Source organism: Harpia harpyja, chromosome 1 (genome assembly GCF_026419915.1).
Source record: "Harpia harpyja isolate bHarHar1 chromosome 1, bHarHar1 primary haplotype, whole genome shotgun sequence".
NCBI classification, from domain to species: Eukaryota; Metazoa; Chordata; class Aves; order Accipitriformes; family Accipitridae; genus Harpia; species Harpia harpyja.
The window spans coordinates 46,824,979-46,849,370 of NC_068940.1; the positions used below are offsets into that span (position 1 = coordinate 46,824,979).

Here is a 24,392-nt window from a genome sequence, read left to right on the forward strand (position 1 = left end):
CTCTGAGATGGCAGGCACAGGGCAAGTGGGGAGGTCCAAGCTCTCCTGGCCACGTGCTGTGGCAGGACCAGCCCCACCGAACACGAAGGAACAAGAGAGCTGGGCTTGTGCCTGTCTGCGCTGTAGCAGGAGAGGCACAGAAAGGTTAAGGGGAGAGGACAGGCAGCAAAAATGTGGAGTGGAGCTTGCTTGAGCATTAGAAATATTAGTTCTGCCCTGGCTGGGAGATGGTATGGCAGCAGGAGGAAGAGCAAAGTGCAGAGCAGAAAGGAGGTAGACTCTCTTCATCCCCTTCAGACGGAGGCAGAGTCTGGTGCAAGGCAAAGCAGCCCCAAGATAGATGTCCCTTTGCACAGTAGAAAGACCCTCCAAGAAAGTCACAGGGAAGGCTGGGGAATGACAGGCAGCTGGGACATCCCACACCACTCACCCAAAAGGGTCTGGAAAAGCCAAGGCAGTGCCCAGAGCTGCAGTAACCCCTCCATGCCCCAGCCCTCAGCTGACCTGCTGCCTCGGCACCCCACCCTGCGGTGTGGGGCAGGATGCTAGACCCAGTATCGCAACACAGTGAGCAGGGTAACAGCAGCTCTGTCTGGGCCCCTCAGCTGCAGTCCTGTGGCCCAGAGGGGCATTTCTCCCCTGTTTGGGGCACTCTGCCCCACGCCAGGGTAACACGTCCAAGGGCAGAGATGGTCCCACTGCAGCCACTGTGCAGTGCCCGTTACCCTACGCCTGGGCATCCACCCTGGTGCTGCTGGGCTCCAGCCTGACCCCGGCCACAAAGGGTTTGTGTGAACATGGCCAGGGGCTCAGTGCTGTCATCACAGCTGCCTCCAGTGTCCTGTGGCTGAGAGCTCCCACGCTGACCCACAACCCAGCCATCTTACACAGGTCCATGGCTCATCGCTGGCAGCCTGTGGGCTGCCAGAGGAGCCCTGCACTGCCCTAGAGAGCTGCTGAGGAACGTGGCCAGGATCCAGGGGGGAAAGCCGCAAGTCCAGGCCATGGGGAGAGCAGCCCTGAAGCCTCAGCACTCCCATCTTGCCCTGCTGGGTCAGATCCAACCCTGAGAGCAGCCAAGCCCAGGCCTGGCTGAGCCTGCTGGCAGGAGCCCAGAGCAGCCACTCAGCAGAGAGCCTTCCTGCCGTCAGACACCAGCCTTAATAATTCATCTGGAGCAGGACAAATTGAGGTGGAAGTTGAGAACTAAGAGGAGAGCAGGGTGGCAGCATGGACATATGCCAAAGGCAACCCACTCCCACCTGCTGCTTTGAAAATCTCACTTGGAGAGATCACTGCCAGGAGCCCAGCTGGGACACGGCCCCGGGCAGCAGCTGAAGCAGCACCAGTAGCACCTCCTGTGGGTGTGCGCCAGCCCTTCGGGCGAGGCAGGGAGCACCAGGCCAGGTCTTATTTACTGGCTTAACAACAGAGCTGACTAATACCCACACCAAAGCCTTGTGAAGAGGGGACTAGAGATGTACACAGGAACACTATGAAAACAATTAGTGACCATTATTAATATCTAGCAGCTTTGTTAGAAACCAGAGAGAGGGAATGAGCTGCAGGATCCAACACACAGACCAGCAGGAAGGAGCTGCCAGCACCCACCAGGAGCTGGTGCTGAACCAGCGGGCAGAGGAGACAGGGCAGCAAGGCCCAAACTGCAGTGACACCAGCTGGTCCCTGCCACGCTGCCCAGATTCCTACCATGCTGCCCTGCGGATCAGCTTGGCTGGCAGGTGTCAGGCTGGGTATCTCTACACTCCAAGGCACTGATAGAGAGCAGTAATATGGGCAGAAAACAATGACCTGGCACCTACAAAGCCCTCGGCTGGCAGAGCCAAAATAATAGACTAACCTGATGGACAGGAGCTACAGAGACAGGAACTAAAGGTGGGCATGGGCAGTGGGTGGGTCATGCCTTCATGGACGTGTCCAGCTACGTGACATGTTCCAGAGGCTTTAGTCTCCAAGCAGGAGGGGGACAGCTGGACCTGCATGCCTCTTGCCTATCCCTTTGTGCACTCACAGTCCCTGCAAAGCCAGCCTGCGCCCTCCCAGACAGGCACACTCTCACCCTGTCCTTGTGCTGGGATCCCCCACTTCCTCGAACCTCAGCACTGACACCCTTGGGATACCCTGCAGGAGGCAGGAAGCCCCATCACCCCAGTCCCACATCCAGCCCTACCTCTGCCTGCCACGCCAGAGTAGAGGCAGAGAGCGCAGAGGTTCGCCCAGCTCCCAGCACAGCTATTGTCTCGCCATCATCATCCACCACCTTGAAATCCAGGTCCTCGTTGTACTTCCTCCTCTTCACTTGCCGTCCTGAGCGGCGCTTCTGTGTATGGGATGAAAAAGGCAGTCATGGGGTAGATGGGTAGACCAAGTACCTCCTCCTTGCTTGAGTGGAGGAGAGAAAGCCCCAGGGCTGCCTGATCTCCAGCCCACCCCCTGCCCCAGTGGGATGGAGGTGGTGGGAAGAACAAGCAGCGCTTGGAGGTAAACCCATCACCATGGTGCCGAGGTCTCCATCAATGCCTGACCCACACAGCCCCATCAGCCCCCAAGACCTGAAGCAGAGGAGCCCTGTGGAGACACATGCAGCTCCCCAGCCCTGCAGGGCTGACCTGCCTCCCCGTGCTGTGCTGGGAAAGGGGAGCTGCCAGGAGCCACAGAGGAGAGGGAGACTCAAGGCTGAGGGACGTGCAGCACCCAGGGCAGCAGTGTGCACCCAACCCAGGGCCACCAGCTGCCTTCCAGCAGTGTGGCTGGTAGACCACTCCAGGGCCGGGGTCTAGCCGCCACACTGCTGAAAGTGCTCTCCGATCGCTGCACCCCAGGGCCCAGCTCTTCTCCCACTCAGAGGCAGACGGGATTTCCCCCACCGGCAGCCAGCCAAGGGCTTTGGACATACCTGGCTGTCAGCCGACTCCGCAGACTCCTCTGGGCTCTGCACGGATGGGCTCAGGAGATCCTGATCCAAATCCAAACTGTCCACTGGTATCTCATTTTTCCTCTTCCCTTTCTTCTTCTTCTCCACAGGGGTGTCCTTGCTGCCAAGACAGACTGATGGTTAGATCTTGTCCTAGAGATCCTGGGGGAGAGCCAGCAGGCAGCCACACAGGGCTCTGCTCCCACTGGATCACCCAGAGGCAGCTCAAGGCTCCTGGGGCCTCCTCGAGCATTGGGGATCCCCAGTTGGTGATTCTCATTAATCACCAAGTTCCAGTACACTGGGATGAAAGGGTCCACCTGCCCTGGCCTGGTGTGGGGCAGAAAGGGGCTGGGGGCTCCCACCAGCCAGGGGAACAGCCCCACAGGAGCTGTAGGAGATAGGATTCAGCTCATGGCCAGGCCTCAATGCTCCTTTGGCATGGGGAGCCCAGATGCATGAGGTCAGGATGCTCTGGGTAGTGGCTCATGCATGGTGATGAGCCAGAAGGAACCAGGCCAGCCTCTCCCCTCCAGGCAGGGTGACCTCTTCCTTGGACCATGAAGTCTCCAGAGTTAAGGCAGGTCCTGCAGCTGAGAGACTCTCCCCAGCTGGAAGACCGAGACAGGGACCTATATCCAGCGCAGGTGCAAGGAGAATCTCCCCACTGCCAACCCCAGCAGGCCAGGGCAATGAGGTGCCTGCTCCAAGCAGACCACTCACAATCATGTCCTGCACTGACGAAAGTCAGGAATATACTTCAGCAGCTCCAGAGGCAACCCATGTCCTGGTACCCCAGAGACAAATCTTCTAGCCCAGTCTGAGAAGCACCAGCCATCCTGCTGGCCACCTCCTGCATGTGCCACAAAGCCCTGCCAGACCCAGATAAACCTTTACACCAGTGTTGAGATAGAAGCTGCTGCTCGTGGTTTGTCTTTCCTGAGCCACAGCACCAAGTCCCCTCCCAAGACAGCAGCTGAGCAGATGCTGGCCTGTGCCTTCACCCAGAGGGAGTTAAGTCCCGTGATTGCCATGAACATGGGGAAGATGCAGGTCCCAGACTTCCACCGGTGCAATGGCCCACCACGGCAGTCACTGCCGCCTCCAAGGGCCATGCAGGAGGCTCTGTCCCACCAGGCAACTGTCCTCCATGCTCAAGTTGTGGAGGGGATTTGGGCCCTACTCCCAGTGAATCCCACCACCTTCCTGCAAACATAAAAAATGCAAAGACGCAGCCCAGCCCTGTGGCACCCAGTACCCACCACAACCTGCCTGCACAAGTGAACGTGCCCAGGAAGCACCACAGTAAGAAACAGCTACTCCCAATGTGCCTGTCCATCCTTACCCTCTGCAAGGAACACTGTTAAGGGAAAGATTTCAAAGAGCTGGTGCCTGTCCCTGAGCTGAGCAACGTCCCCTTCCTCATTCACAGCCCTGCCATCCATTCCCTCCACATCCCAGACCTGCACAGCGGCAGAGGAACGGTTAGTTTCAAAGCCGCATTGAGGTTTTACCCCCATTTCACAAGAAAAATCACCACTTGCCTGGGACTGGCAAAACCCAAGCAGTTAAAAATCTGCTGTTCAGGCCACAAATGCCCTGGCTGTGCACTCGCGCTTCAATTAGAGGCACTGAAAAGGCACTGCGAGCACTGCTTCCACCCAAGCAATAACTCCCAAGATATTGATTTGTAAGTCACAATTAACAACTGCTTCATTCATGAACCAGTAGTTGGCTATGATTAGAAATAATTTAGAAGAAATTATGCCACCATTATCTGCCACTTAGAGGACTCCCAGCAATCATTTCATCTGCACGGAGTGCCTACCCTGCCTGCTGCTCGCCTCTCCCTCCCCACGCTGCAAGGGGCCCCCAGCCCACCTCCCTGTCTCCGTCCTGGGCAGCGGGCACAGGGGGACACACAGCCCTGTTCCCTGCAGAGCTTCCACCTTGACACCCATGGGTGCCTCCACCCAGCAGCCGTTCCTCCCACGGGTGGGTTTGCCAGTGGCTGACCCAGAGGCTGAGGCAACAGTCCGAGAAGAGGCTTGAAGAGGGGCTGCGGAGGGGGAAGCTGCAAGGAGGACCCACGGGCTGGACTTTCCAAGCAGCAGGGATGGACCTAGGTCCTCCTGGAAGGTGCAGGTGAGAGGGAGGAAGCCCCATGGGCTCAGGGTCCACTGGGCCAGGGTATCAGGAAAGCACAGAGCTTTGTGGGACTCCCAGACTCCCACACACGGTTTCTTCTGGCCACATGATGTGTTACAGAGTTATATTAATTGGTCTTTTTTGCATGAAGTGACCTCTTCACCAGGGCTCCGCACACTGGCCCCCAGGACAGCAAGCGGATCCTCCTCCAGCCCTGCTCCTGGTACCCTCAGACCCTGCCATGCCTTTGCAGAAGGGACCAGGGTCTCCAGCTCTGCAGCTGGGGTCACCCCACCACAATCTGCATGTCTAGCAGATTGACCTGCCCACCAGCTTCCCATGGCAGGTCGCATTGTCATGGGCTGCTTTTAGCGCTCTGTGAAGGCACTGATGGCAGCCAAGGGACCTGCCAGGGTGGCAACAAGCTCCTGGACAAGAGCCATGAGTGCCTCCAGGAGCCCAAGCCTCCACGGTCTGCTCTTTCCCAGGTTTTCCCTACTTTGGTCTGGTCCCTAAGGTCCCACTGCAGCGGTGGACCTCTGTGAACTGCCCATATGGCAGTCGCTTACTGGTGGAGCAGATGTGTCATTAGGAAAAGCTGCTAGCTGCATCCCTCATCCCAGGATCGTCCTCGGTGCCCAACGCTGCCTTTACATGGGCTTCATCCTTCCCTTCCTTGCCTGCAGCCCCTCTACTTCCCTCTCCACCTCCAGCCCCTCCACTTCAGCCCTCCTTGGGGCCTTGAGGAGCCCTTCCTGCACCTTCCCGACACTGTCCACTTGATCTGTCCATCCCCATCTGCTCCCGCTCACCAGCCCATGACGACACGGGGGCTTGGCTTCCTCATGTGCAGAGCCTGAGGCTCCAGGAAGACCAGAAGTGACAGCGCTGCACAGCTCAGGGACCTGCTGGGGACATGGTGCCCAGCTCTCACCCTGCTGAGCTCCCCGCCAAGCCTAGTGTGGGAGCTTTGCTGCCCCACACCTTCTTCTGTTCACTACGAGCCCACATCAATGGCACTAACGTCTGCCCTGGTGCCGGCTCCACAGACCTGGCCTCTCCAGGATCTGGCTGTCGGTGAGCTCTGAAGGAGCAGGGCTGTGGAAGACCCGGGGCTCGGTCCTCACCCTGCACACATGTTCTGTGGGCAGCCATGGCAGGAAGGAGGTGGGCAGATCCCACAGACCCTGGGACACCCATTCTGGTGACCATTTCTAGGAAAGTGCCCTCAAGAAGCTCTACCAAACTGGTGTTTTCTAACAAAGAAAGGTTTTGCTGAAAAATTCCCAGCTGGCTGCTGTACTAATCCCGTTTACAGTAGAAATACATTCATCCTATGGATTATTTACAGTACACGAGGAGGGCCCAGGTCCAGTCGATAGGCCTGCTTTGCACAGGACTCTCCAAAAACACTTATTCTCGCCAGTCCATGACAGTAAACCAAATGACCCTAGTGCTCTTGAGACCTGCTCTGCTATCTGCACACATTCCCAACTGAAAAGAAATCAGAGGTAAGAAATCAGAGCTTCTGGCCAATCAGCCTGTTAATTAAAAGGATGAGCAATTACCGGCGGCGGTGGCGTTGGGTTGCACAGTACAAGGGAGTTCTCAGGCCTCCCCCCACTGCTGGCCTTAGGCTGTTAGCACAGCTCCACAGCTGCAAGTGAGGGACAGGTCCTGCTGCCCAGGAGAGGGAGAGGAGACAGTATGTGCACCACCATCCTCCCAAACCTGACCTGAGGGAAGGCAGGCTGCCGGTCCCCACGCGTGCAGGGATCCTCACTTGCACAGACATCCCAGGGCCAGGTTTGCCTCACCCACATACCCTCTGCCCGGGCCCCAAAACAGGTATGACAGGACCTCTGACACACAGCACCTCACTGTCCTGGTAAGACACCTCCCTAAGGTCCCTCTGACCCCCAGGACACTAAGCACAAAGGCCAGGCCAAGGAGAGGCCAAGACTGTTCGGTCCTTTCCTGGATCTGGGGTCTAACAGGGCCTCATCCCACCCTGCAACGTGGTGGCCCAGCATGGCTCTCTTGGCCAAAGCTCCTGCGAGCCCACAGCCCTGTCCACACCAGGCACAGAGACAAGGTCACACCACCACCCACCTGCTCTTCTTGGGTCTTGTTCTGGGGGCAGGCTCAGAGCCACTCTTCTTGTCTTTAGGCTCCTTGGGGGCTTTGGGTTCCCGAGGTTTCCGGGGCTTCTTGGCCACCTCCCTCTGCTTGGGCTCCTTCGGCTTCTTGGGCTCCTTGGCCTTTTTAGGCTCTTTTGGTTCCTTAGGCTCTCTCCTCCTCTTTGGTTTCACCTCCACAGCTGCTTTTTCTCCCCCTTCCTGCTCTCCCAGATCCTTTTTCTTCCGTTTCTTCTTCACCCCTGTGCCCCCGCCCCCACTGTCCTGCATCCCGTTCTGGGTGCTCGTCCGCTTCTGGGGACCCCCATCAGGCTCCTCCTCCAGGCACTGGCACTGGCCGCCTGTGTCCATGGCCGTCATCATCACCTGGTGGGGCACCTCGTCCTGCTCCTCACTGCTGGCAAAGGGGTCCTGCACCTTGCACTCCCAGGCATCCGACATTGGGGAGCGGCTCAGCACTTTTAAGCTTGGCAGCTGCAGAGAGAACAGAAAGGCAGCGTGTGAAGCAAATGCCACATATAGAAACAGCAGGCGCTCTAGGGGGAACTGCAGCCCCAGCGAGGCTCTCATCACCCAGGTGCAGCACAAGCAACATCCCTCGACATACTGGGGACTATGGCTAATGGCCACCACACACAGACGCAGCTCAAAGGGAAGGACCCCCCTTCCATGCCCGATGGAGGCTGACAGGTTAGAGAGGCCTTTACTGAAAGGCCCCACCAGGCCACACAGGTCCAGAGCGGAGGCGGCTGGCCCCTCTGCTGTGCCCCCAAGCACATTCCTGCCTTTGATCACACACTCCACACCCCACTCTGCTGAGACCCAGAGCGACCCATGCGCTAGGCCACCTCATGCCTGTTGCCCAGAGCCGAGGATTGGCAGGCCCCCAGGTCCGTTCAGGACAGAGCTTGGGGCAGAAGAGGGGGGTTGGACCAGCACCTTTCCCGGGAGCTGCTGGGCGCCAGGGCTCCCTCCAGCCCAGGAGAGTGGAGCTGCTCTTCCTGCTCCAGCTCTTCCTTCACTTCCTGCGAACTTTCCAGCACTGAACTGAAAAGAATTCAGCTGCCTCCCTGGCTTAGCATGCCACGGTGGGCCCAACCAGAAAACAGCATGAAAAGGCTCAGCTCTGTTTGAGCAGCAGCAGGATCATCTGCGATAAGGAGCCCAGGCTCACAAGCAGCGACCCCAGCTCCTTGAGAGCAGCCCAGGTCGGCAGGGCTGGCAGGGGACAGCCCAAGGAAGGGAGCTGCCGGTGGCAATTTGTAATGGGGACCAGAAACATCCCTTGCAGTAGCTGCCAGATGGGGAGAGAGCAAGGGATGCACAAAGGGCCAGGCAGAAGCGTAGCTGTGTCCAGCAAGGACCGGGAAAGTAACATGTCAGGCTCTGCTTCAGTTGCTCTGCCAGATAGTTCCTACCCCCAGCACAGGCAGCACCTGACCCTGCCTGCACACTCAGCCAGCCCACTGCACCCTCTCCTCTCTGCCTGTGATCAGGGGGCCACTGGAGAGCAGCTGGAGCCACAGCCAGCACCAATCCCTCGTGGTACTGCTGAGAGCCCGCCGCCACCATGTGCCCAGGCAGGTCTCTGCCTGCTGCCCTGGCAGCACAAGCAGTCTGAGCTGCTCCAGCCCCGCAGCGGGAGAGCAAACCCCACAGCCCTTCGCAGGAGATGGCACACTTTTTACCCACAACCACCTGACTAGCTCCTCCTTTTAATGCACGGCTTGGCCATGACCAGAGGGAAGCTGTGGCTATCCCCGGCCTGGCTCATCGCCATGGGGCTGGCAGATCAGCACCAGATGAAGCCCAGCAGCGCAACCAGGGCTGGAAAGCTGGTCCTGCATGCAGGTGTTTGGTGGGGCTGAGGCCCACCATGAGACAAGGTGTGGGGCTGAGCCCCTGTCAGGCCCATCCCACCAGCCTGGAGGTGGCACCTCCTTGGAGGGAAGCTGTGGGATGGCTCGTGAGTAGCCTGGGAGGCACCAGACAGCAGCACGCCAGCAGGGACGGTAGCAGTGCTCGTCCTGGCACCCTGCGCCCACGGCTGCCCCAGGCCAGGGTCCTGGTTGCTTCACAAGCCAGTTCCCTGGTGCTGAGGTGCCAGTGCCTCTGGCAGCAATGCCCTGGCCCCATGGACCCCCAGCGCCATCCGACTCTTCAGATACCCCAGAGCTGCAGGAGATACCCCAGAGCTGCAGGAGAGAATGTAAATATTTACATCCTATGGGCTGAGCACTGGAGCCCGTTCGGGCTGGTCGAGGTTCAGGGCACCCTGTACGCTTGGATTTCTGATTTGGATTAGATGGAAGCGTTAAATGAAAGGGGAAGGTTTTCCTGCAAAGGGGAAAACCCCCTGATACCCCTGTAGCCACCTGTGAGTGGGGCTGCTGGCACCTCTGGCATCAGCCAGTCAGGCTGCACCAGCATTTCTGCCTTCACGCAGCCACCTCCAGTGCTCTGCCCTCGACCCTGCTGCTGGTCTGCTCCAGCAACCTGGGACAGGGGAGAGCAGCTGTCCCATCACATGGACAAGCCATCAAAGTGCACCCAAGCAATTAAGGGGAACCTATTATGGGCTGGGAGAAAATCAGCACTATAGGTGCTGCTTCTGAGCCCACAGGCTGAGCAACAGGATCAGTCCCAGCCTTTGCATTCCTCAGATCTTGCAAGCTGGGAATCAGCTGGAACAATTTACTAGATTAGCTACAAAGCTCACAGACCCCCAGGAGCCTGGATCTCCTTTTGCTTCTGTGCTGAGCAGCAGAGCAGCCAAGTGCAGATACCACATGGAAGGTCGATCTTCACCATCCTTGCACAGCAGGAGGGTGAACAACTCCTTTCGAGCCACAGCTTGTAGCCCTGAGTCTTGCAAGGGGCTGTCCGTTTCTAGGCAGACCACCCAACGAGCAACAGATCTGGATACCGCAATTCTGGTGCTGTCCAAGAGCAGGCAATGTCACCTGCCCTACCAGAGAGGGGTTCCCCGGACTGGACCAGGACTGGGCTGGGAGCAGTGCTGAGCACCTGGAGCAGCTCTGTCCCTGACAGCCTGTGCCTGGTGGAGCTGAGCCATGATGGCCAGGCATGGGGACATGGGTCCCTCTAGTTGCGTGCATCAGCAATTCCCAGCAAACCAGCGTGGAGTAGAGAGTGCCAAAACTGGCTCATCATTTCCACTGCCGCACACCAGCCAAGTGGTCCAAAGCTCCCCCCTACCCAATCTGCTGTCTGCATCTACAGCGCCAACCCAGGCTATGGAGCCCAGGCAGGTCCTGCTCACCATTGACACGTCCACTGCCCAGCAGGAGCCTCAGGCCCCACTGCATGACGTGGGCTGATAAAGCTGTCAGGAGAGCAGACCTCAAACTGACCTACTTTGTGGGGTCTGCTCATGCTTGTGTTGTGCTTCTTAGGCAAATCAAAAGGGCATTTCGGTGATTGCTCATGAAGACATCCCAGCCCGCCACAAGCCCTGCTGCAATAGAAAGCTTTATAGAAACAACCACGAGCTGTCAGAAGGTTTGTGAAAATGCAAGCAATCCTTCTGCTTCTCCTGCATCACCTCTTGGCTGCCAACAGCCCCTCCAGCCTCTACGCAAACTCATCATGGTGGAAGCACAGATGTGTCCACCCCAGCACACCTCCTAGGCAGTACTGCTGGCCCCCAGATCCAACAATGCCAGCACTTTGCCATGGGATGGCCTGTGGGCATCAGACATCACAGCCTGCTGTGTCCGGGAAGCAGTGTTGGTACCAGGCAGCATTTGCCTCCAGCTGGAGCAGCCAGAAGCTTCTCATGCTTGCCCTGCCATGAAAGAGCCATCAAACACCAGCCTGTGGGACTGAGCAGCTCATGGCCAGGGCTTGCACAGGCAGCAGAAGCACAGAGGGGCAGGGAAACTAGGCTCCTCCACACCGACTGCGAGCAAGGTACTGCCAGCCCCAGAAACCCTTCTGCACCCAAGGCTTCTTGGTTTGTCTTGAGGGGAAAGGGCTCCATGTCATGCTCCTACAAATCCATGGCAAGCTCCTGCCATCCACATAGGACTGTGCTGCCAAGTACAAATCTGCAGTCAGAGCTTGGTGCACTGCTGTGAGCCAAGGAATGGGCTTTTCCTCCTTGCCCTTGATGAGGTTCAGTTTATCCTGGCTTCTCATCAACAGGAAAAGCCTGAGAAAGCAGTGCCAGCATTATCAGTGCTCCTGCGTGGCTTCAAAGCACACTTGCAGCTTGCCTGTGGCAGCCTGGCCAGTCCTTTGCGGCAGGCAGGAGCACACTGTCCCCATGCAGCCAGTGCTGGACCATCAGCTGCTGCCCCTGTGCCGCTGGGAACCACCACCTCTGCTTCCAAACAGTGAGGAGCTGAAGGGCCCGTGTCACACCGATGGGGACACAGCACTGCAGGGAGCTCTGCTGCTGCAGCAACCCTCAGGCTGAGTGGCCCGAGACATGTCTCCACAAGCCATCAGGCTGCCCATGGCTTTGCTCGGGCTACTGGCCACCGTGTCTGCAGCAACAGCCAGCAGTGACACACTACATGTTCTGTCTCCACTCGCAGGGGAGAAACACATCCAGCTTCAAGAGCCTAAACCTGGCAAATCATAGCCCCAGGATGCTTGCTGCAGCAGATGGGCAAGGTGGGCTCCCTTTGGCTGCTCTGGACCAGCCAAGGGCTGCTCTAGGCCAGTGCTCTGACCCCAAGGGGGGCAGGAGTGGGGCAGGGCAGGCAGCATGCTCTGCCTCCCCGTCTGCCCAGGCTGACTGGTTCAGGAGCTCCAGCAGCAGGACTGCATCCAGACAACGGCAGCTAACAGCCAGCTGCATGAACCCACCTGTAACCATTGGTGCCAAAGGACTCAGTGGCATTCAGTACTACAAACTTGTAAGGTATGGGAAAAACCCACTCATTTTGTTTAAATCGTGCTGCCCTCCTAAGTGGCTTCTAGTTCTCAAGGTGTGAGAGTATAAAGGAGGATTTCTGTGTCACCTGCTCTGCCCCATTCACTGTTTTGCCATTCTCCATCACATCCTTCCCCTGCAGAGCTCTCTTGGCCCAGCTAAAGTACAGGTGACAAGACACCCTCTCATCGCAGTTGGGCTGGGCCAGCTCTCAGACGATCTGCCTTATCCTTCTCTGCACCTCTTCAAACCCCATCAGCTTTGGGGTGGCAGTAGGAAAGCACACAGTACCAGAGAGGTACCACATAGCAGCAGGAGGGTTTCTGCTCTGTTCCTTCTCCCTTTCTGAACTGCTGAACACACCTCTGGGACAACCTGCAGGCAGATGCCAAACTCTCTGCCAGTGTTTTAGTCTCCTCCAGGAGCAGGGATAGCCCCAAGTGAAGATACGCACATGGCTGGTTCACCCATATGCATTATTTGGCACATCTTAGGACTCTTCAACTCTTCAGACTCTGTCTCCATTTCAGCATCTCAGATGATTGCAGGAATCAGCTGGCACCTTCTCCCCTGCTCTACACCATGAAAGCAGAGATGTTTTTCCTGTACTTTGCTTCCTATTCTTTAACCAGTCACTAATTCACAGAAAGACCTCTTATCAGAACAATGCTTAACTTTAAAAGCATTTGGTGAGAAACTTTCTCAGCAGTTGTTTGGGAGCCCATGAGCACTGTACCAGCGCAGCCCAGTCTCACCCCTGCAATCTGGCTATCTTTAAAATCCCCAGCAGATTGCAACGACTAACTTTGCTTTACAAAAGCCACAATGACTATTCACCAGTGTACTATTTTCATAAAGTGTTTATTATAGTTCCTAACAATTTACCCAATATCCAAATAAACCTATTGGCCTTTAATTTCACGTTTGCTACACCTCCCCTTCCATGGATGTGGCCCTGATGGGCAACAGCACCTAACACCATTTATTAGCGATTCCCAACATCTCCTCAGGCTCCTTTACAATTCTAGAGTAAATACCATCAAAGCCTGGTGGCTTGTGTTACTTTGCTCAGAAATGTCTTTACCAAACCCTTTAATTTAAGGGCAACCCTCTGATGCATCTGGGAGCCTTCCTGACTGAGCTGTTCTGCCAATGCCCTGTTTCCACAAGCACTCACTTGACACCTCAGTTGCTTATTTACCCTGTGACTCCTCTTAAAGGCTTTTTAGTCCGGAGATGTTTAGAAAAAAAATTATTAGACTCCATGTCTTTAGCAAGTGGTTCCTAAAAATCTTTTTAGTCCTGCTTTGTTACAGGTTTACTTTTAAATTCCCAGAATATGTGTCCTTTTTCTTACTACAACTTTTTTTAACTAACGAAAAACGTCATTTTACATTGAACAGTCTCTTCTACATGTCTTCTTACATGTCTGCCTAACCACACAGGTTTGTTGTTTCTGGAGTATTTTGGAGGGGGGGGAAAGTAAAGATGATGACTTCCAGGGTTTGGTACATAATGTCCATCTCTGAACCTCTGGTATCATTCCTCAGCAGCCTCCGTACGCACAGTATGCTTTTTATCCTTAGAGCTGTGCCTTTGCACTGTCTCTCAACTGGCATTTTTTGGTGACGATTGTAGCAATTTTACATTTTCAGAATACACTTTTATGTAACGTTTGTACATTTTTTAAGTCCTAGAGGAATCTTCTATAAATTACATTTCATACAGGAAAGCAAGTCCCTCAGCAGCAGCTGGAGCATGAAGTCTTGTCCCATGCATCTAACTACTGTCAAAGAGAAGGTCAGGGGAAAATAAATGTTTCAAACCTCCCCACAGAGCCGTGAAGGCTAACAAAGAGCACTGATAATTGCATGACCCCATTAGACGGCAAAGCCAAGGTTAGGGTGGGCCTTAATGTTGTGTTTCCTTAACTTTAAATTGTTTCACTTCATTTATAGTCCCAATTTGACTCAACTTCTCATTTTGTATTCAGGACTCAGGGGAAAACACCACCAGGAGATGGGAAGCAAAGCGGCTCCTGCCCCTGGTCCTCGAAGGGCTCCCTCTCCTCTCGTAGACTGCTGAGCCTGCGAGGTGCACCAGCTGCCCCCGCCCATGAGGGTCACGCAGCACCCCTGATCCTCTCCAAGCCCTCCAGCAAAGAGCGGAGCCGGATTCACAGGGACGTGAAGGAACAATTTAAAAACTCCACTTGGCACGTGCAGGGAGCTTAGGAGCATTGAAATTCAGCAACATTTTCCCCACAACTGCCCAGGGCAAGCACCAGCCCAGGGCCAGTGGGACTGCCTGCAGTCTGAGCCGGGTCCAAAACCCTCACCCTTGCCCTGCCTGCGCCAGGTACCCGCAAAGGGAACAGCTGAGACAAGGAATGAGGGGGAACAGCAACTGCAAAGAGAAGGTGAGGAGGGGAAGATGGAGGGAACTGGGGACAAGGAAAGGGCAGCTAGGACAGGGGGCCAGGATGAGACTAGGATGTTATGGGATGAGTCATAAGGAGCAAGTGAGAATGGAGAACAGCAGGCAGCTTTCGGTGAAGACAAGAGAAAACTGGGCCCAAGCACCTGGGGGAGGTACAGCAGAAGGGGTCAGGCTGGGCTGGATAGGGCAGAAGATCCTGTACCTTGTACCCAGCCAGGAGAGAACAATCACATACCCAGAGCCCCGCTCTCTCCATGGCCTGTGAGACCACATCACCTTCCCGTCCTCTGGCGCTCCTGGGCTCCCACCCCATGGCTGGGCAGCCCAGCATCATCTTCTGCCCCATAAAGGTCACACCAATTAACCGATTATACAGCTTATCCACTTGCCATGTGATACCCAGACAGGCAGGAGCAGAGAGAGAGGCTCCCCTGGACCCAAGTGACAGAAGTCACAGGCCAGCACTGCTGGGAGGTGTGATGGGGGTGAAACAGACGTTGCATTGGCACTACTGGGTGTTGGAGCCTCCTCGCCAGCCAGCATCACTCCTGATCTGTACCCAAACCCTGCAGTACCACATGAGTTTGGGGGTAGGAAGGGGAAAGGAACAACAGCCCGATGTCCACCCTGCTGCCCATCCTGCACCTCAGGACCCTGCCCTGAGCCCTGCAGGCTTTTCTGCCCAAGAGCACAGCATTCCCAGCAGGGCAAAGCTCTGCCACAGCCTCAGGGTCTGAATGGCAGCTCCATCCTGCAAGGAGGCCATGGCTGAGCCCTTCTCATGGTCATCGCCAAAAGCGAAGCCAGGTCCCCTGGCTACCAGGCTCAGACAACATCCACACAAGATGCTTTTGCTGGGCAGTGTGACCAGAGCCAGCAGCAGTGGCCATGCCATATGCCATCTTGTATGCAAGTCCCAGCACCATTCAACCCCTGTTCACTGTAGGCTGGGCCAGGCCTTCCTGCAGCCCCCCAGGAGAAGCAGGACACCTCCACAGAAGCTCTGCATTTGGGTCTAGGGCACAGCTCAAACCCCACAGAGATCTGTCCTATATGTGGAGTGTCTACAGGGACCCTGACTGCAGGGGTCATGAAAGCTTTCCATGCTCTTTAGACAGAGGCCAATATCTGGGGGCTGCCCAGCACCCCAGCTGCTCAGCTTTCCCCCACGGTACTGACCAAAGCCACCAGCCAGGCTGCCACTGCACCAGCAGCCCAAGATGGGCAATGCCACACAGCTCTGCCTCCCCAAGACGGTCATGCTGGCAGCCGCCAGCCCAGTATATATGTGCAGCCAGTTGCAGAGCCCCATGATGGGAGCAGAAAAAGCATCTTGTTCCATACACAGCATTTTAGCAGGCTGTTGAGCCACCATCTCCAGCAGCTGCAATCCCCTCTGGTGGCGTGCACAGCATGGGCTGTTGTATTCTAGTTGCTGGGTGTCCACACCCCTCATTTCCAGCTCTTAATGCAATGCAGCAGAAGCTAAAAATACACAAGTGCCACCCTCTGTCATGTCTCTGAGCAGGCTCTGCAGTCGCCATGGGATGTGCGTGACGGAGGTGGGGCCTGGCTCTGTTCCTGAGACACTCCACCAAGATGCAGCCCTCAACAACTACAGCTGGGAAGCTCCGTCCCATGACCGAGCCAGCCCTGGCAGCGGGCAGACATGTCCCCACTGCTCTGGCACAGGGCACAGCAGGGGCACAGGGCAATGCTGCTGCCCTGGGCTGGCCAGGCTGTCCTCCCTGCTTAGTCCTCTCTGACAGGGCAGGAATGAAGGCAGGGAAAGAGCACTGGAAGAAAGCCTGTGCAGCAGCATGCTGCCATGAGCAGCAGCAGGGTGAGGAGCCCTCAGGACCACGGGGGAGGACCAGGACCAGCGCTCTTGGCTGTGGGTGTAGGAGCAGGGGACCCTGGCAGCTCACTGCTCCCCCTGCCCTTCATCCTCACCAGAGTGGGTGTCCACACGCTGCTTGGCAGAGCAAAACTCCTCCATGCACCCACCACCGAGGGTCATCGCACCTGACAGTCTCATCACGACAAAAAAAGCCCGCAATGGGCCAGGAGCCCATGGACACAGCCTGCGATAGAGCCACAAGTGCCCTCAGGCTGGGGAGCCCCCATTCCCCTGCCCTGGATCCTACTGCTGTCAGGACTCTGCTCCAGCCCCAGGGAGCTCTAGTAACAGCCCTCAGCAGCGTTTTCAGCAGGTGAGACATCAAAGCTCATGTTTCACTTAAAAAGACCCATAAAATTCAGGAAAAATCTTCATTTTATGCAGTGAGTGCTTGAAGCAAAGGCAAGCAGAGCTCCCACAGATACTCCTGGGGGCCTGCATGCCCTGACGCGTCCCCAGTGCGAGGGCTGCACAGCAGCCATGCAGTCCCCACAGCCCTGGGCTGTTCCCCACTGCCTCCCCCCACAACCAGCCGTGCACCACTGGGGATCGGGCCATTCCCACCGCCTCCAAGCCCAGGCTGAAAAGTCAGAAGAGCCCTCCAGGAGAAGGCAGGAGCTAAGGGGTCACAGGGCTTCCCATCCCTCCCTCTCCAAGAAGCAAGCAATGCTGCTCTGCTCTTACAGTCTGCGCAGGATGGGAGCATTTCCATGGCTGTAGAATAAGGAGATTTACAGGCACGGTGGGATAACTGCATTTATTTTAGTTCAATATTTCTCAGGTTTTTCAACAAGTCAGAGCTTGGCAGAAACAAGCAGTAGTAGAAGACCCTTCAGTGGCCAGGAAGGAGCAGGACACAGATGGCAGAGGCAGCCCAGGGAACGATGGTGCTGCTGAAGCCCTCTAAGAAAATCCATCGTTTGTCATTGCTCCCTGGGGTAGCTAGGCACCCCTGTCCCACCTCCACCAGCAGACAAGGCACCCTGGCATGAAGCCTTGTAAGTCACAAGGGAAGTGACAGGTTTCATGAGTTAGTCACAGCTTGGTGACAAATCCACCAGATTTTCATGCATTACTAAGGAAGAAGAGTCGTGCAAACACAGACCCTGCCTGCACTAACAACAGCCTCTCATCTGGTGCACCAGTTGGCAATGCCCTACACGCCAAACCTTTCCAATCCGTGCAGGAAGGGTGGCACTGCTGCGGGGGGCACCAAGGGGGCATAGAGAGGAGCTCCTCCCAGGACAGCCTGCTGCGAGACCCCAGCTCTCCAGCCCAGGCTTCATAATCCACTGGCAGTGGACATGGGCAGGACAAGGCACTTGCTCAGGGCAGCCACGGACTTGTGAAAGGAGAGAGCACATACATAACTGTCCTGGGTTCAGCTGGGATAGAGTTAATTTTTACAGGAACCTGGGAGGTGGGGGGGCATAGCCGGGGCAGCCGACCTGAACTAGCCAAGGAGCTATTCCATACCATGTGACATCATGCTCAGTATATAAATGGGGAGAGGGCTGGGGGGAGGGCCCTCGACTTTCAGTGGCGGAGCGTCGCGTTCCGGGTGGTGAGCAGTTGCACTGTGCATCACCCTTTTTGTATATTCTTTCATTAGTACCGTTGTTGTTGTTGTAACCTTTTTTTTTGTGTTGTCCCAGTAAACTGCCCTTATCTCAACCCTCGAGGTTCCAGGTTTTTTTTCTTTTCTCTCCTCCATCTCCTCCCTATCCCACCGGAGGGGGGCGGGAGGAGTGAGCAAGCGGCTGCGTGGTCCTTTGTTACCGGCTGGGCTGAAACCACGACAATAACCATTCCCAAAGGAAGCTGACAGCTCTCTGGCTGGTGTCTCCCTCACCAATATGAAGGGTGCCAGCATTTTGCCAGCCTTTGTACCTATGGGCCTGAACCTACACCTACATGATGACCAAGATGGCAGGGAGACATGTACAGAAATGTGTGGCCCTTGAGAGTCCTGGGAACCACACAAACATCTCATCTTCTCCAGAGAGACTGCTCAACGGACTTTTGAAGGCAACAGCCCTCCTTGGTGCCACGAGGAGTCTGTTTACAAGGTGTGGGAGCTCCTGGTCTCAGGTATCCAGGGGGACGTGGAATGGCACCTCTTGCTAGTTTTGCCTCCAATGCCGCTCAGCAGGGTCTGCAGAGCATGGCAAGGAGCCATCCACCTTGGGGAGCAGCCACCCTCTTCACCACATCAATCAGGAACCCAAAGTACCCCCAGAAGCCCTGCTTGGCCAGGCTTTCTTCCAAACACTGAACTCACAGCAGCATTTCTGACTGCTGCCCAGACCCTCCTGGGGACACCCCAGCACAGCCCTTGCAGAGCTGGTGACCCCAGGAACACTGCAGCCCGCTCCATGACATGCTCCAAGGATCATCCTACACTACTGCTGGTTCAGAAAGCTCAGGAGATGAGCAGCTCAACCTCTACCCCTCCTTGCTCACACTGGCATGCCTTTATCTCCCTCCCAGACTTCATCTGCAGGGGCACTTACACAAAACACTTTGGCAGCTGAGCCCTCTAAAATCTCCAAGTGCTGGGGGAGGATGGTTTTGCTGTGCTTAAAACACACGTCATTTCAGCAATCCCATTTCCAGAACAGCCAAACCTGCTATATTAGTCCAATGGAGCAGTGGGAATTTCTTACCGGGGCTTTGCTACCAGAGGATAGAGATCACTCACCCATGCCCCAAAGTGCCCTGCTCTCCTCCAGCCCTTCCCCCTGCCCTGGCAGGAGTGATCCAGCAGTGCTGGTAACACAAAACCTGCTGCACTCCCCTCCTCCTCACCTTGAGATTGGCTCTGCTTCTTCACACCAACTTTAGGACACACTGATAAACTCACTACTTCCTACAGTGCTCTGTACACACACCTTCCTGTATCTGCAGTGTTTGGCTTGCTGCAAGCTCCTAACAGCACACTTGCTTTTTCCAAACCCTTCCCTCCCTTCCTCCTCCCCATTAACCTGCCATGACAGCACGATCTGCAGCTGTCCTGAGCAGCATGAAGACGTTGCTTCAGAGCTGGCTAGAAATGGCACCAGCTCATGCCCTCCAACAGATTTATCCCTTAGCTCAGTGTTCAATTTAATAGTTCCCATTAAAAGCAGCACAGACACAAATCAGCTCAGGGTGGACTGGTTTGTTTTGTACCTCCAGACATATTTCACCCCAGCGGGCAGAGCAAGTCTCCATGCATGTAACAGGTTCTTTCCCCTTATCAGAGCGCCGATGGTCAGGTTCTTCCTCTGCACATGGTTAATACAAAGACCACTGGCTCATAAATCTCCGGGAGCAGCAGGTAGTTATGATCCGATGCAGCAGTTCCGAAATGGCAGCTTGGTGGGATGGGATTATTTCTGAGCAAGGGAAGATTCCCTGGCCAAGCTCCCACAGACATGATCTTCTCCAACCTCCCCGCTGGTGTTAGTCCTGGAGTATCATGTTATTAGCAGTAATCACAGCAAACTTGGTTTTGTAATATATATATGATGAGATTCAAACAAGAACCAATACTAGGGACTTTGAGGGAAAAGGGTTGCTCTTCCACAACAGAACAGAACCGAATCAAGAGCACTTCCGTTACTGAAGATAAACCCCACCCTGTTCAATTGCCCACATCAGACTCATCTGCTCTAGGCTGCAGCTCAGGTCAAATTTCCCCGTGCTGAGCTGCAGCTCTGTCTGGAAATGTAAGGTCTACCCCTGGCCCCCTTCCCACCACACATCAACTGCAACAATTCACACACAGGATATGGTCCCCAGGCCTTGCCAGCTGAGTTGGGATAAGGAGAGAGGGTCACAAACCTGCTTTTCTTTTTTCTGTATTTTCATTATCATCAAATCTGGGATGAATGTTATTTCTGCAAGACACAACACAAAAAAAAATTCACAATAAAGAGACTGGTGAACCTGAGGTACTCCATCCTTCCACATCACCCCTCCAACAGGCCGAGCCACCCCCCGTGCCACTCAGAGCAACAAAGCTGCAGGATTAAAACACTCTCAGGGACAAACTTGGGGACATCTGCTCTGCTGAGCCATGGCAAGGAGCCTGACCACACATCTCCCCGCAGCTCAGTGCTACCTGCACCCTGCCCCACCTCACAGTTGCAGTCCCAGCATGAAGTGGGACACCCAGGGCTAGTGGAGACGCATTCCACCTCCCCAGAGCCCCAAACCCATCCCAGACACCCCTGAGAGACATGTCGGATGCTGCCAACCCTGCAGCAGCAAAGAGAAGCAGTAAACAAACCAGCCTCTGCCAAGCAGCGATGACAGCAGTAAGAGACGTGGAGAGGATGCAGGAGCTTGAGGTGGGTTGCAAGCCCCACTACCAAAGAAGAGCTGCTAGGGGGATGAGGACGGGGCAAGCAAGGAGGGGGAAGAGCCATACTGGCAAACACCATCTCCCCAGCGAGCTGCAGCAGCCCTCAGAGCAGCGTTGGGTCATGACCAGCGGGCCGGCTGCCCCCTCAAGCCTGTGCCCCTGCAGCGCAGGAGGACGCTGTGTGAGCAGCACCCACCTTGCAGCCCACAGGAGGAGGGGGGGCCGCAGGCAGAGGTGATTCCCAAGCAACCCCCCCACACCAGGCCTGGCCAGAGGGGCTGCAGTTGCAAATCCAACTCTTAGCAGCCCCTTAGTGACAGAGGCAGAACTGCCTGCGCGACCAGGTCCCCACACTGCCCCCCACCAGAGGAGGGGACCAACGAGGGATCTGTGGTGATGCAGCACTCCAACAGCTCCCTGGGGCAAAGACTGTTCCCCCACACTCACTGTACCACAGCTCAGCACCCTGCACCCCGTGGCTGTGGTCCGGCTTGGCCAGGGGCACCTTTTAGCTGGTCTCTCCCTGATGACCACAGCTCCCTGCAGGCACTGTCTGAGCAGCTGCGCCCAAACACAGAGACACAACACCCAGCACACCCTCCCTGGGCTGCCACGCACCCTCAGGATGGGGCCGGCTGGCAAGCAGACATGCACCTGCCCAGGCCTGATTTCTCTGGGGATTGGCATAGGTTGGACACTGCCAGATGCAGGAGAAAGCCAGGCTCACTGCTTCCCTCCTGCCGGTGCTGTGTCACTAGAAAGGCCAGGAGCAGCCCCACCACATGCGGGGTCAGCATTGGAAACAGCTCCCCAGGATGAACATGCTCACCAGCTGTGACAGTCAAGGGGACATGGTAAGGTTACAGCCCCGTGCCCTCCCCACAGCAGCCCCAGCCACGGTACCCTTGACAGAGCTGTTGGGGTTTGCCCAGACCCCTTTCTCCAGGCAGCAGATGCTTTTTGGGGAGCCAACCTTCAGCAGTTGTCTGCTCCCACAGTGCCAGCAACAGGCGCCAGAGCCCAGAAATATTTGCCAAGTGTTTTAGACATAAATCCCACAAACACCTGCCTCTTGTTTCCCTCCCGTACCACGTAAACCCCACTCCACCAGCCACAGTGACACGAGAGCCTCCCTTGCCACTGCAGCTGTCAGACTTGCTTGGCACAAGGGCACAGCTCACACTGCTGCCAGTCTGCAGGTGAGGCCCAGTGACGCCCCAGCACACCTTCCCCCCTAGTCAGGTCTCCCCTCCCAGCAGGAGCACCCTGCTAGGCCCAGACCTCACCAAAACCCAGAGCCATTTCTTCACTGACCCAGCACCTCTCTTCCCAAAGGGGAGAGCTCAACAGGTCCTACAGGTGGGCAGTGCTCAGGCCAGCACAAGAGGGGACCAATTCTGCACACCAATGCTGGTCCATGGCTCATGCGCAACACACCAAGAAGAGGCAGAGGCTTCTACCTCTGATCCCAGCTACATGGCACGAGCCAGGCCAGCACATCCCACACATAAGTCAAGCTTGGTGGCAGTAAGGCAAGGCACCCAGTGCCACCAGCTGAGTGGGGAGGAGTTTGATGGCATCTGTAGACAGGATGACACAGAACTTTTCTCTCATGGCTAAGCCTGCCAGCCCCTCCTGTACTCCTCCAAGCATGCCCCAGAAGGGCCAGAGGACAAGGGGCTAAGCCAGGCTGGAAGATGCGTGCAACTGCAGCAGTGGTGCTCTCCAGGGAGGACCAGGTGGAAATTTCAGACTGAGCGGCCACTGCCGCTCAGAACAAACCTGCCAGGCTCCAGCAGAGAGCAGCCCCATCCCAAGGCTTTGCTTGGAGCAGAAGTGTTGGAGATCTGGGTTCAGTTCAGCTTTCACAGCGGTCTCTGGGCTGCAGGAGACTCCAGGGTGGTCAGCTTAGCCCTTCTTGCCAGCAGCACGTAAGTGCACTGGCCTTCACCCACTAGCCTCAGCCTGCACCCAGCAGGTCCTCTCAGCTCCCAGGGCAGGAGATGCTCTTACCCTGGCTCTGCTTCCCAGCCTTTCACCCACAGATTTTCTTCTGGAGTAACCCTGGGCCCTCCAGCCCTTGCAGGCACTAGCACTTTCTTCCTGCTCTCTGTTTTCTTTCCATCATCAAAAGGCTGTGAGCTCCCTCAAGCTGCCCCTTCCCCAGAGCCCCAGCAAGCCATGGGGTCCCCTCTGTGCTCAGGGAGCTCTCCCCATCACCTCCTTGCCCTGAGGACTCGCTCCCTGACACTTAAGTGCCCCACTTGTCACTTGGCAGATACCGAGAGTTTTTGCAGGCTAGCCCCAGAACAGAGCTCACACAATGCAAACAACTTCCAGGCCTGCAGGCTGAGCCCTGGCACCCAGCGTTACAGCACTAAGGTGCCTGTGTGTGTCTCCAGCAGCCTCCTGCTGACACAGTCACGGGGACAGCACCAGGATGGGATCCAGCAGCACTGTCTTCTCCCATGGCAGGACGTTGGCAGCTTTCATCCACACCCCTCCAGGAGCCACTGCATCTCACCAGCACGGCTCTGGCCACCTCCAGAGCCCAGGGCAGGGCCAAAGCCAGCCCAGAGAGAGACTATGAGGGCACCTATAGCCCTCTGCCTCCACCCCAGCAGAGCCAGGGCCCCACACTGGAGCACACAGGCGGTTCCACTGAGACCCAAGAGATGTCAGGGAAGGAGAAAGACTCAGATGTTGTCTGCAAGGCAGCAGTTCAGCACCACTTCTGGCAAGCAAAAGCCAAGATAAATACCTTGCTACAAGTTCCTCAGCTCTGGGCTAGCCCAGGCTGGAAGTCTCTTATCGTGTGGCCTACAAGAGCTTGCTCCTATTACTCAGCTCTGGGTTTTCAGGGCTTTTTTTTATTAAAATAAAACAAACATCATACATTGTGCATCACACACATTTAGTGGCCTAGGTCCCAGCATGCTCACCACCGTCTGTATGGTGGTAACACAGGCAGTTGCCAGCAGCTGAAAAAGAGGGCCAAAGGATGCCAGGAAGCTTGCTGCCACTGCAAGCAAGCGGCCCAACCCTGCTGCCTCTCCAGAGCCCAGGCAAGGGCTGCTGGTCTCCGCTGCCATCAGCCTTGGTGGCTCTGCCCTACAGCCCTGGCCTCTGCTACCATCAGCTGCTGTTCTGGCACCACCCAGCCTGTTACTTCACAGGCACCAAATGCTCGGGCTAGGGTAGGATTCAGAGCACGCGACACTGGGCCAGCAGAATGCCTGCAGGCAGGGAAGGCCAGCCAGTGCTATGAGCAAGCCACACAAAGGAATGAGCTTTAGACCAGCCATGCCTTGCTTCACAAGCCTCGCTTCACAAGCCTCATCTCTAGCAGCAGGAAGCCAGACACAAGCTCCTCAGAGGGACAGCGAGCAGGCAGCTGGTGTATGCCGTGGGTCCAGTGCTCTCGGGAGTGGACGTACAGAGCAGGGATGTTCCTGGGCTCCCCAGCAGAAAGAACAGCCAGGATCCTGCTGCCAAAGCAGCCCTCTGCAGGCAGCCTGCTGTTCTCCTTCCTGGGCAACTATGGACCAGGCTGGGGAGGGGTAGGCTGCCAATTCCTAATA

General features: G+C 56.2%; 1 protein-coding gene across 6 annotated transcripts in view; it reads right to left on the minus strand.

Moving 5' to 3' along the window:
• Positions 1–24,392, minus strand: part of CHD6 (chromodomain helicase DNA binding protein 6) — a 98,253-nt gene that overhangs the window by 42,443 nt on the left and 31,418 nt on the right. For 4 of the 6 annotated variants that reach the window (XM_052791407.1, XM_052791385.1, XM_052791394.1 and 1 more), the window contains exons 2-5: positions 20,289–20,344; positions 7,196–7,695; positions 2,918–3,056; positions 2,192–2,341 (exon numbers count right to left, since the gene is read on the minus strand). In XM_052791407.1, the coding sequence (XP_052647367.1) occupies positions 2,192–2,341; positions 2,918–3,056; positions 7,196–7,695; positions 20,289–20,321 (822 nt within the window). In that variant the 5' untranslated portion in view covers positions 20,322–20,344. Of the gene's footprint in view, positions 1–2,191; positions 2,342–2,917; positions 3,057–7,195; positions 7,696–19,634; positions 19,864–20,288; positions 20,345–24,392 lie in introns of those variants that run through there. The other 2 variants (XM_052791401.1, XM_052791416.1) reach the window with 2 other exon arrangements.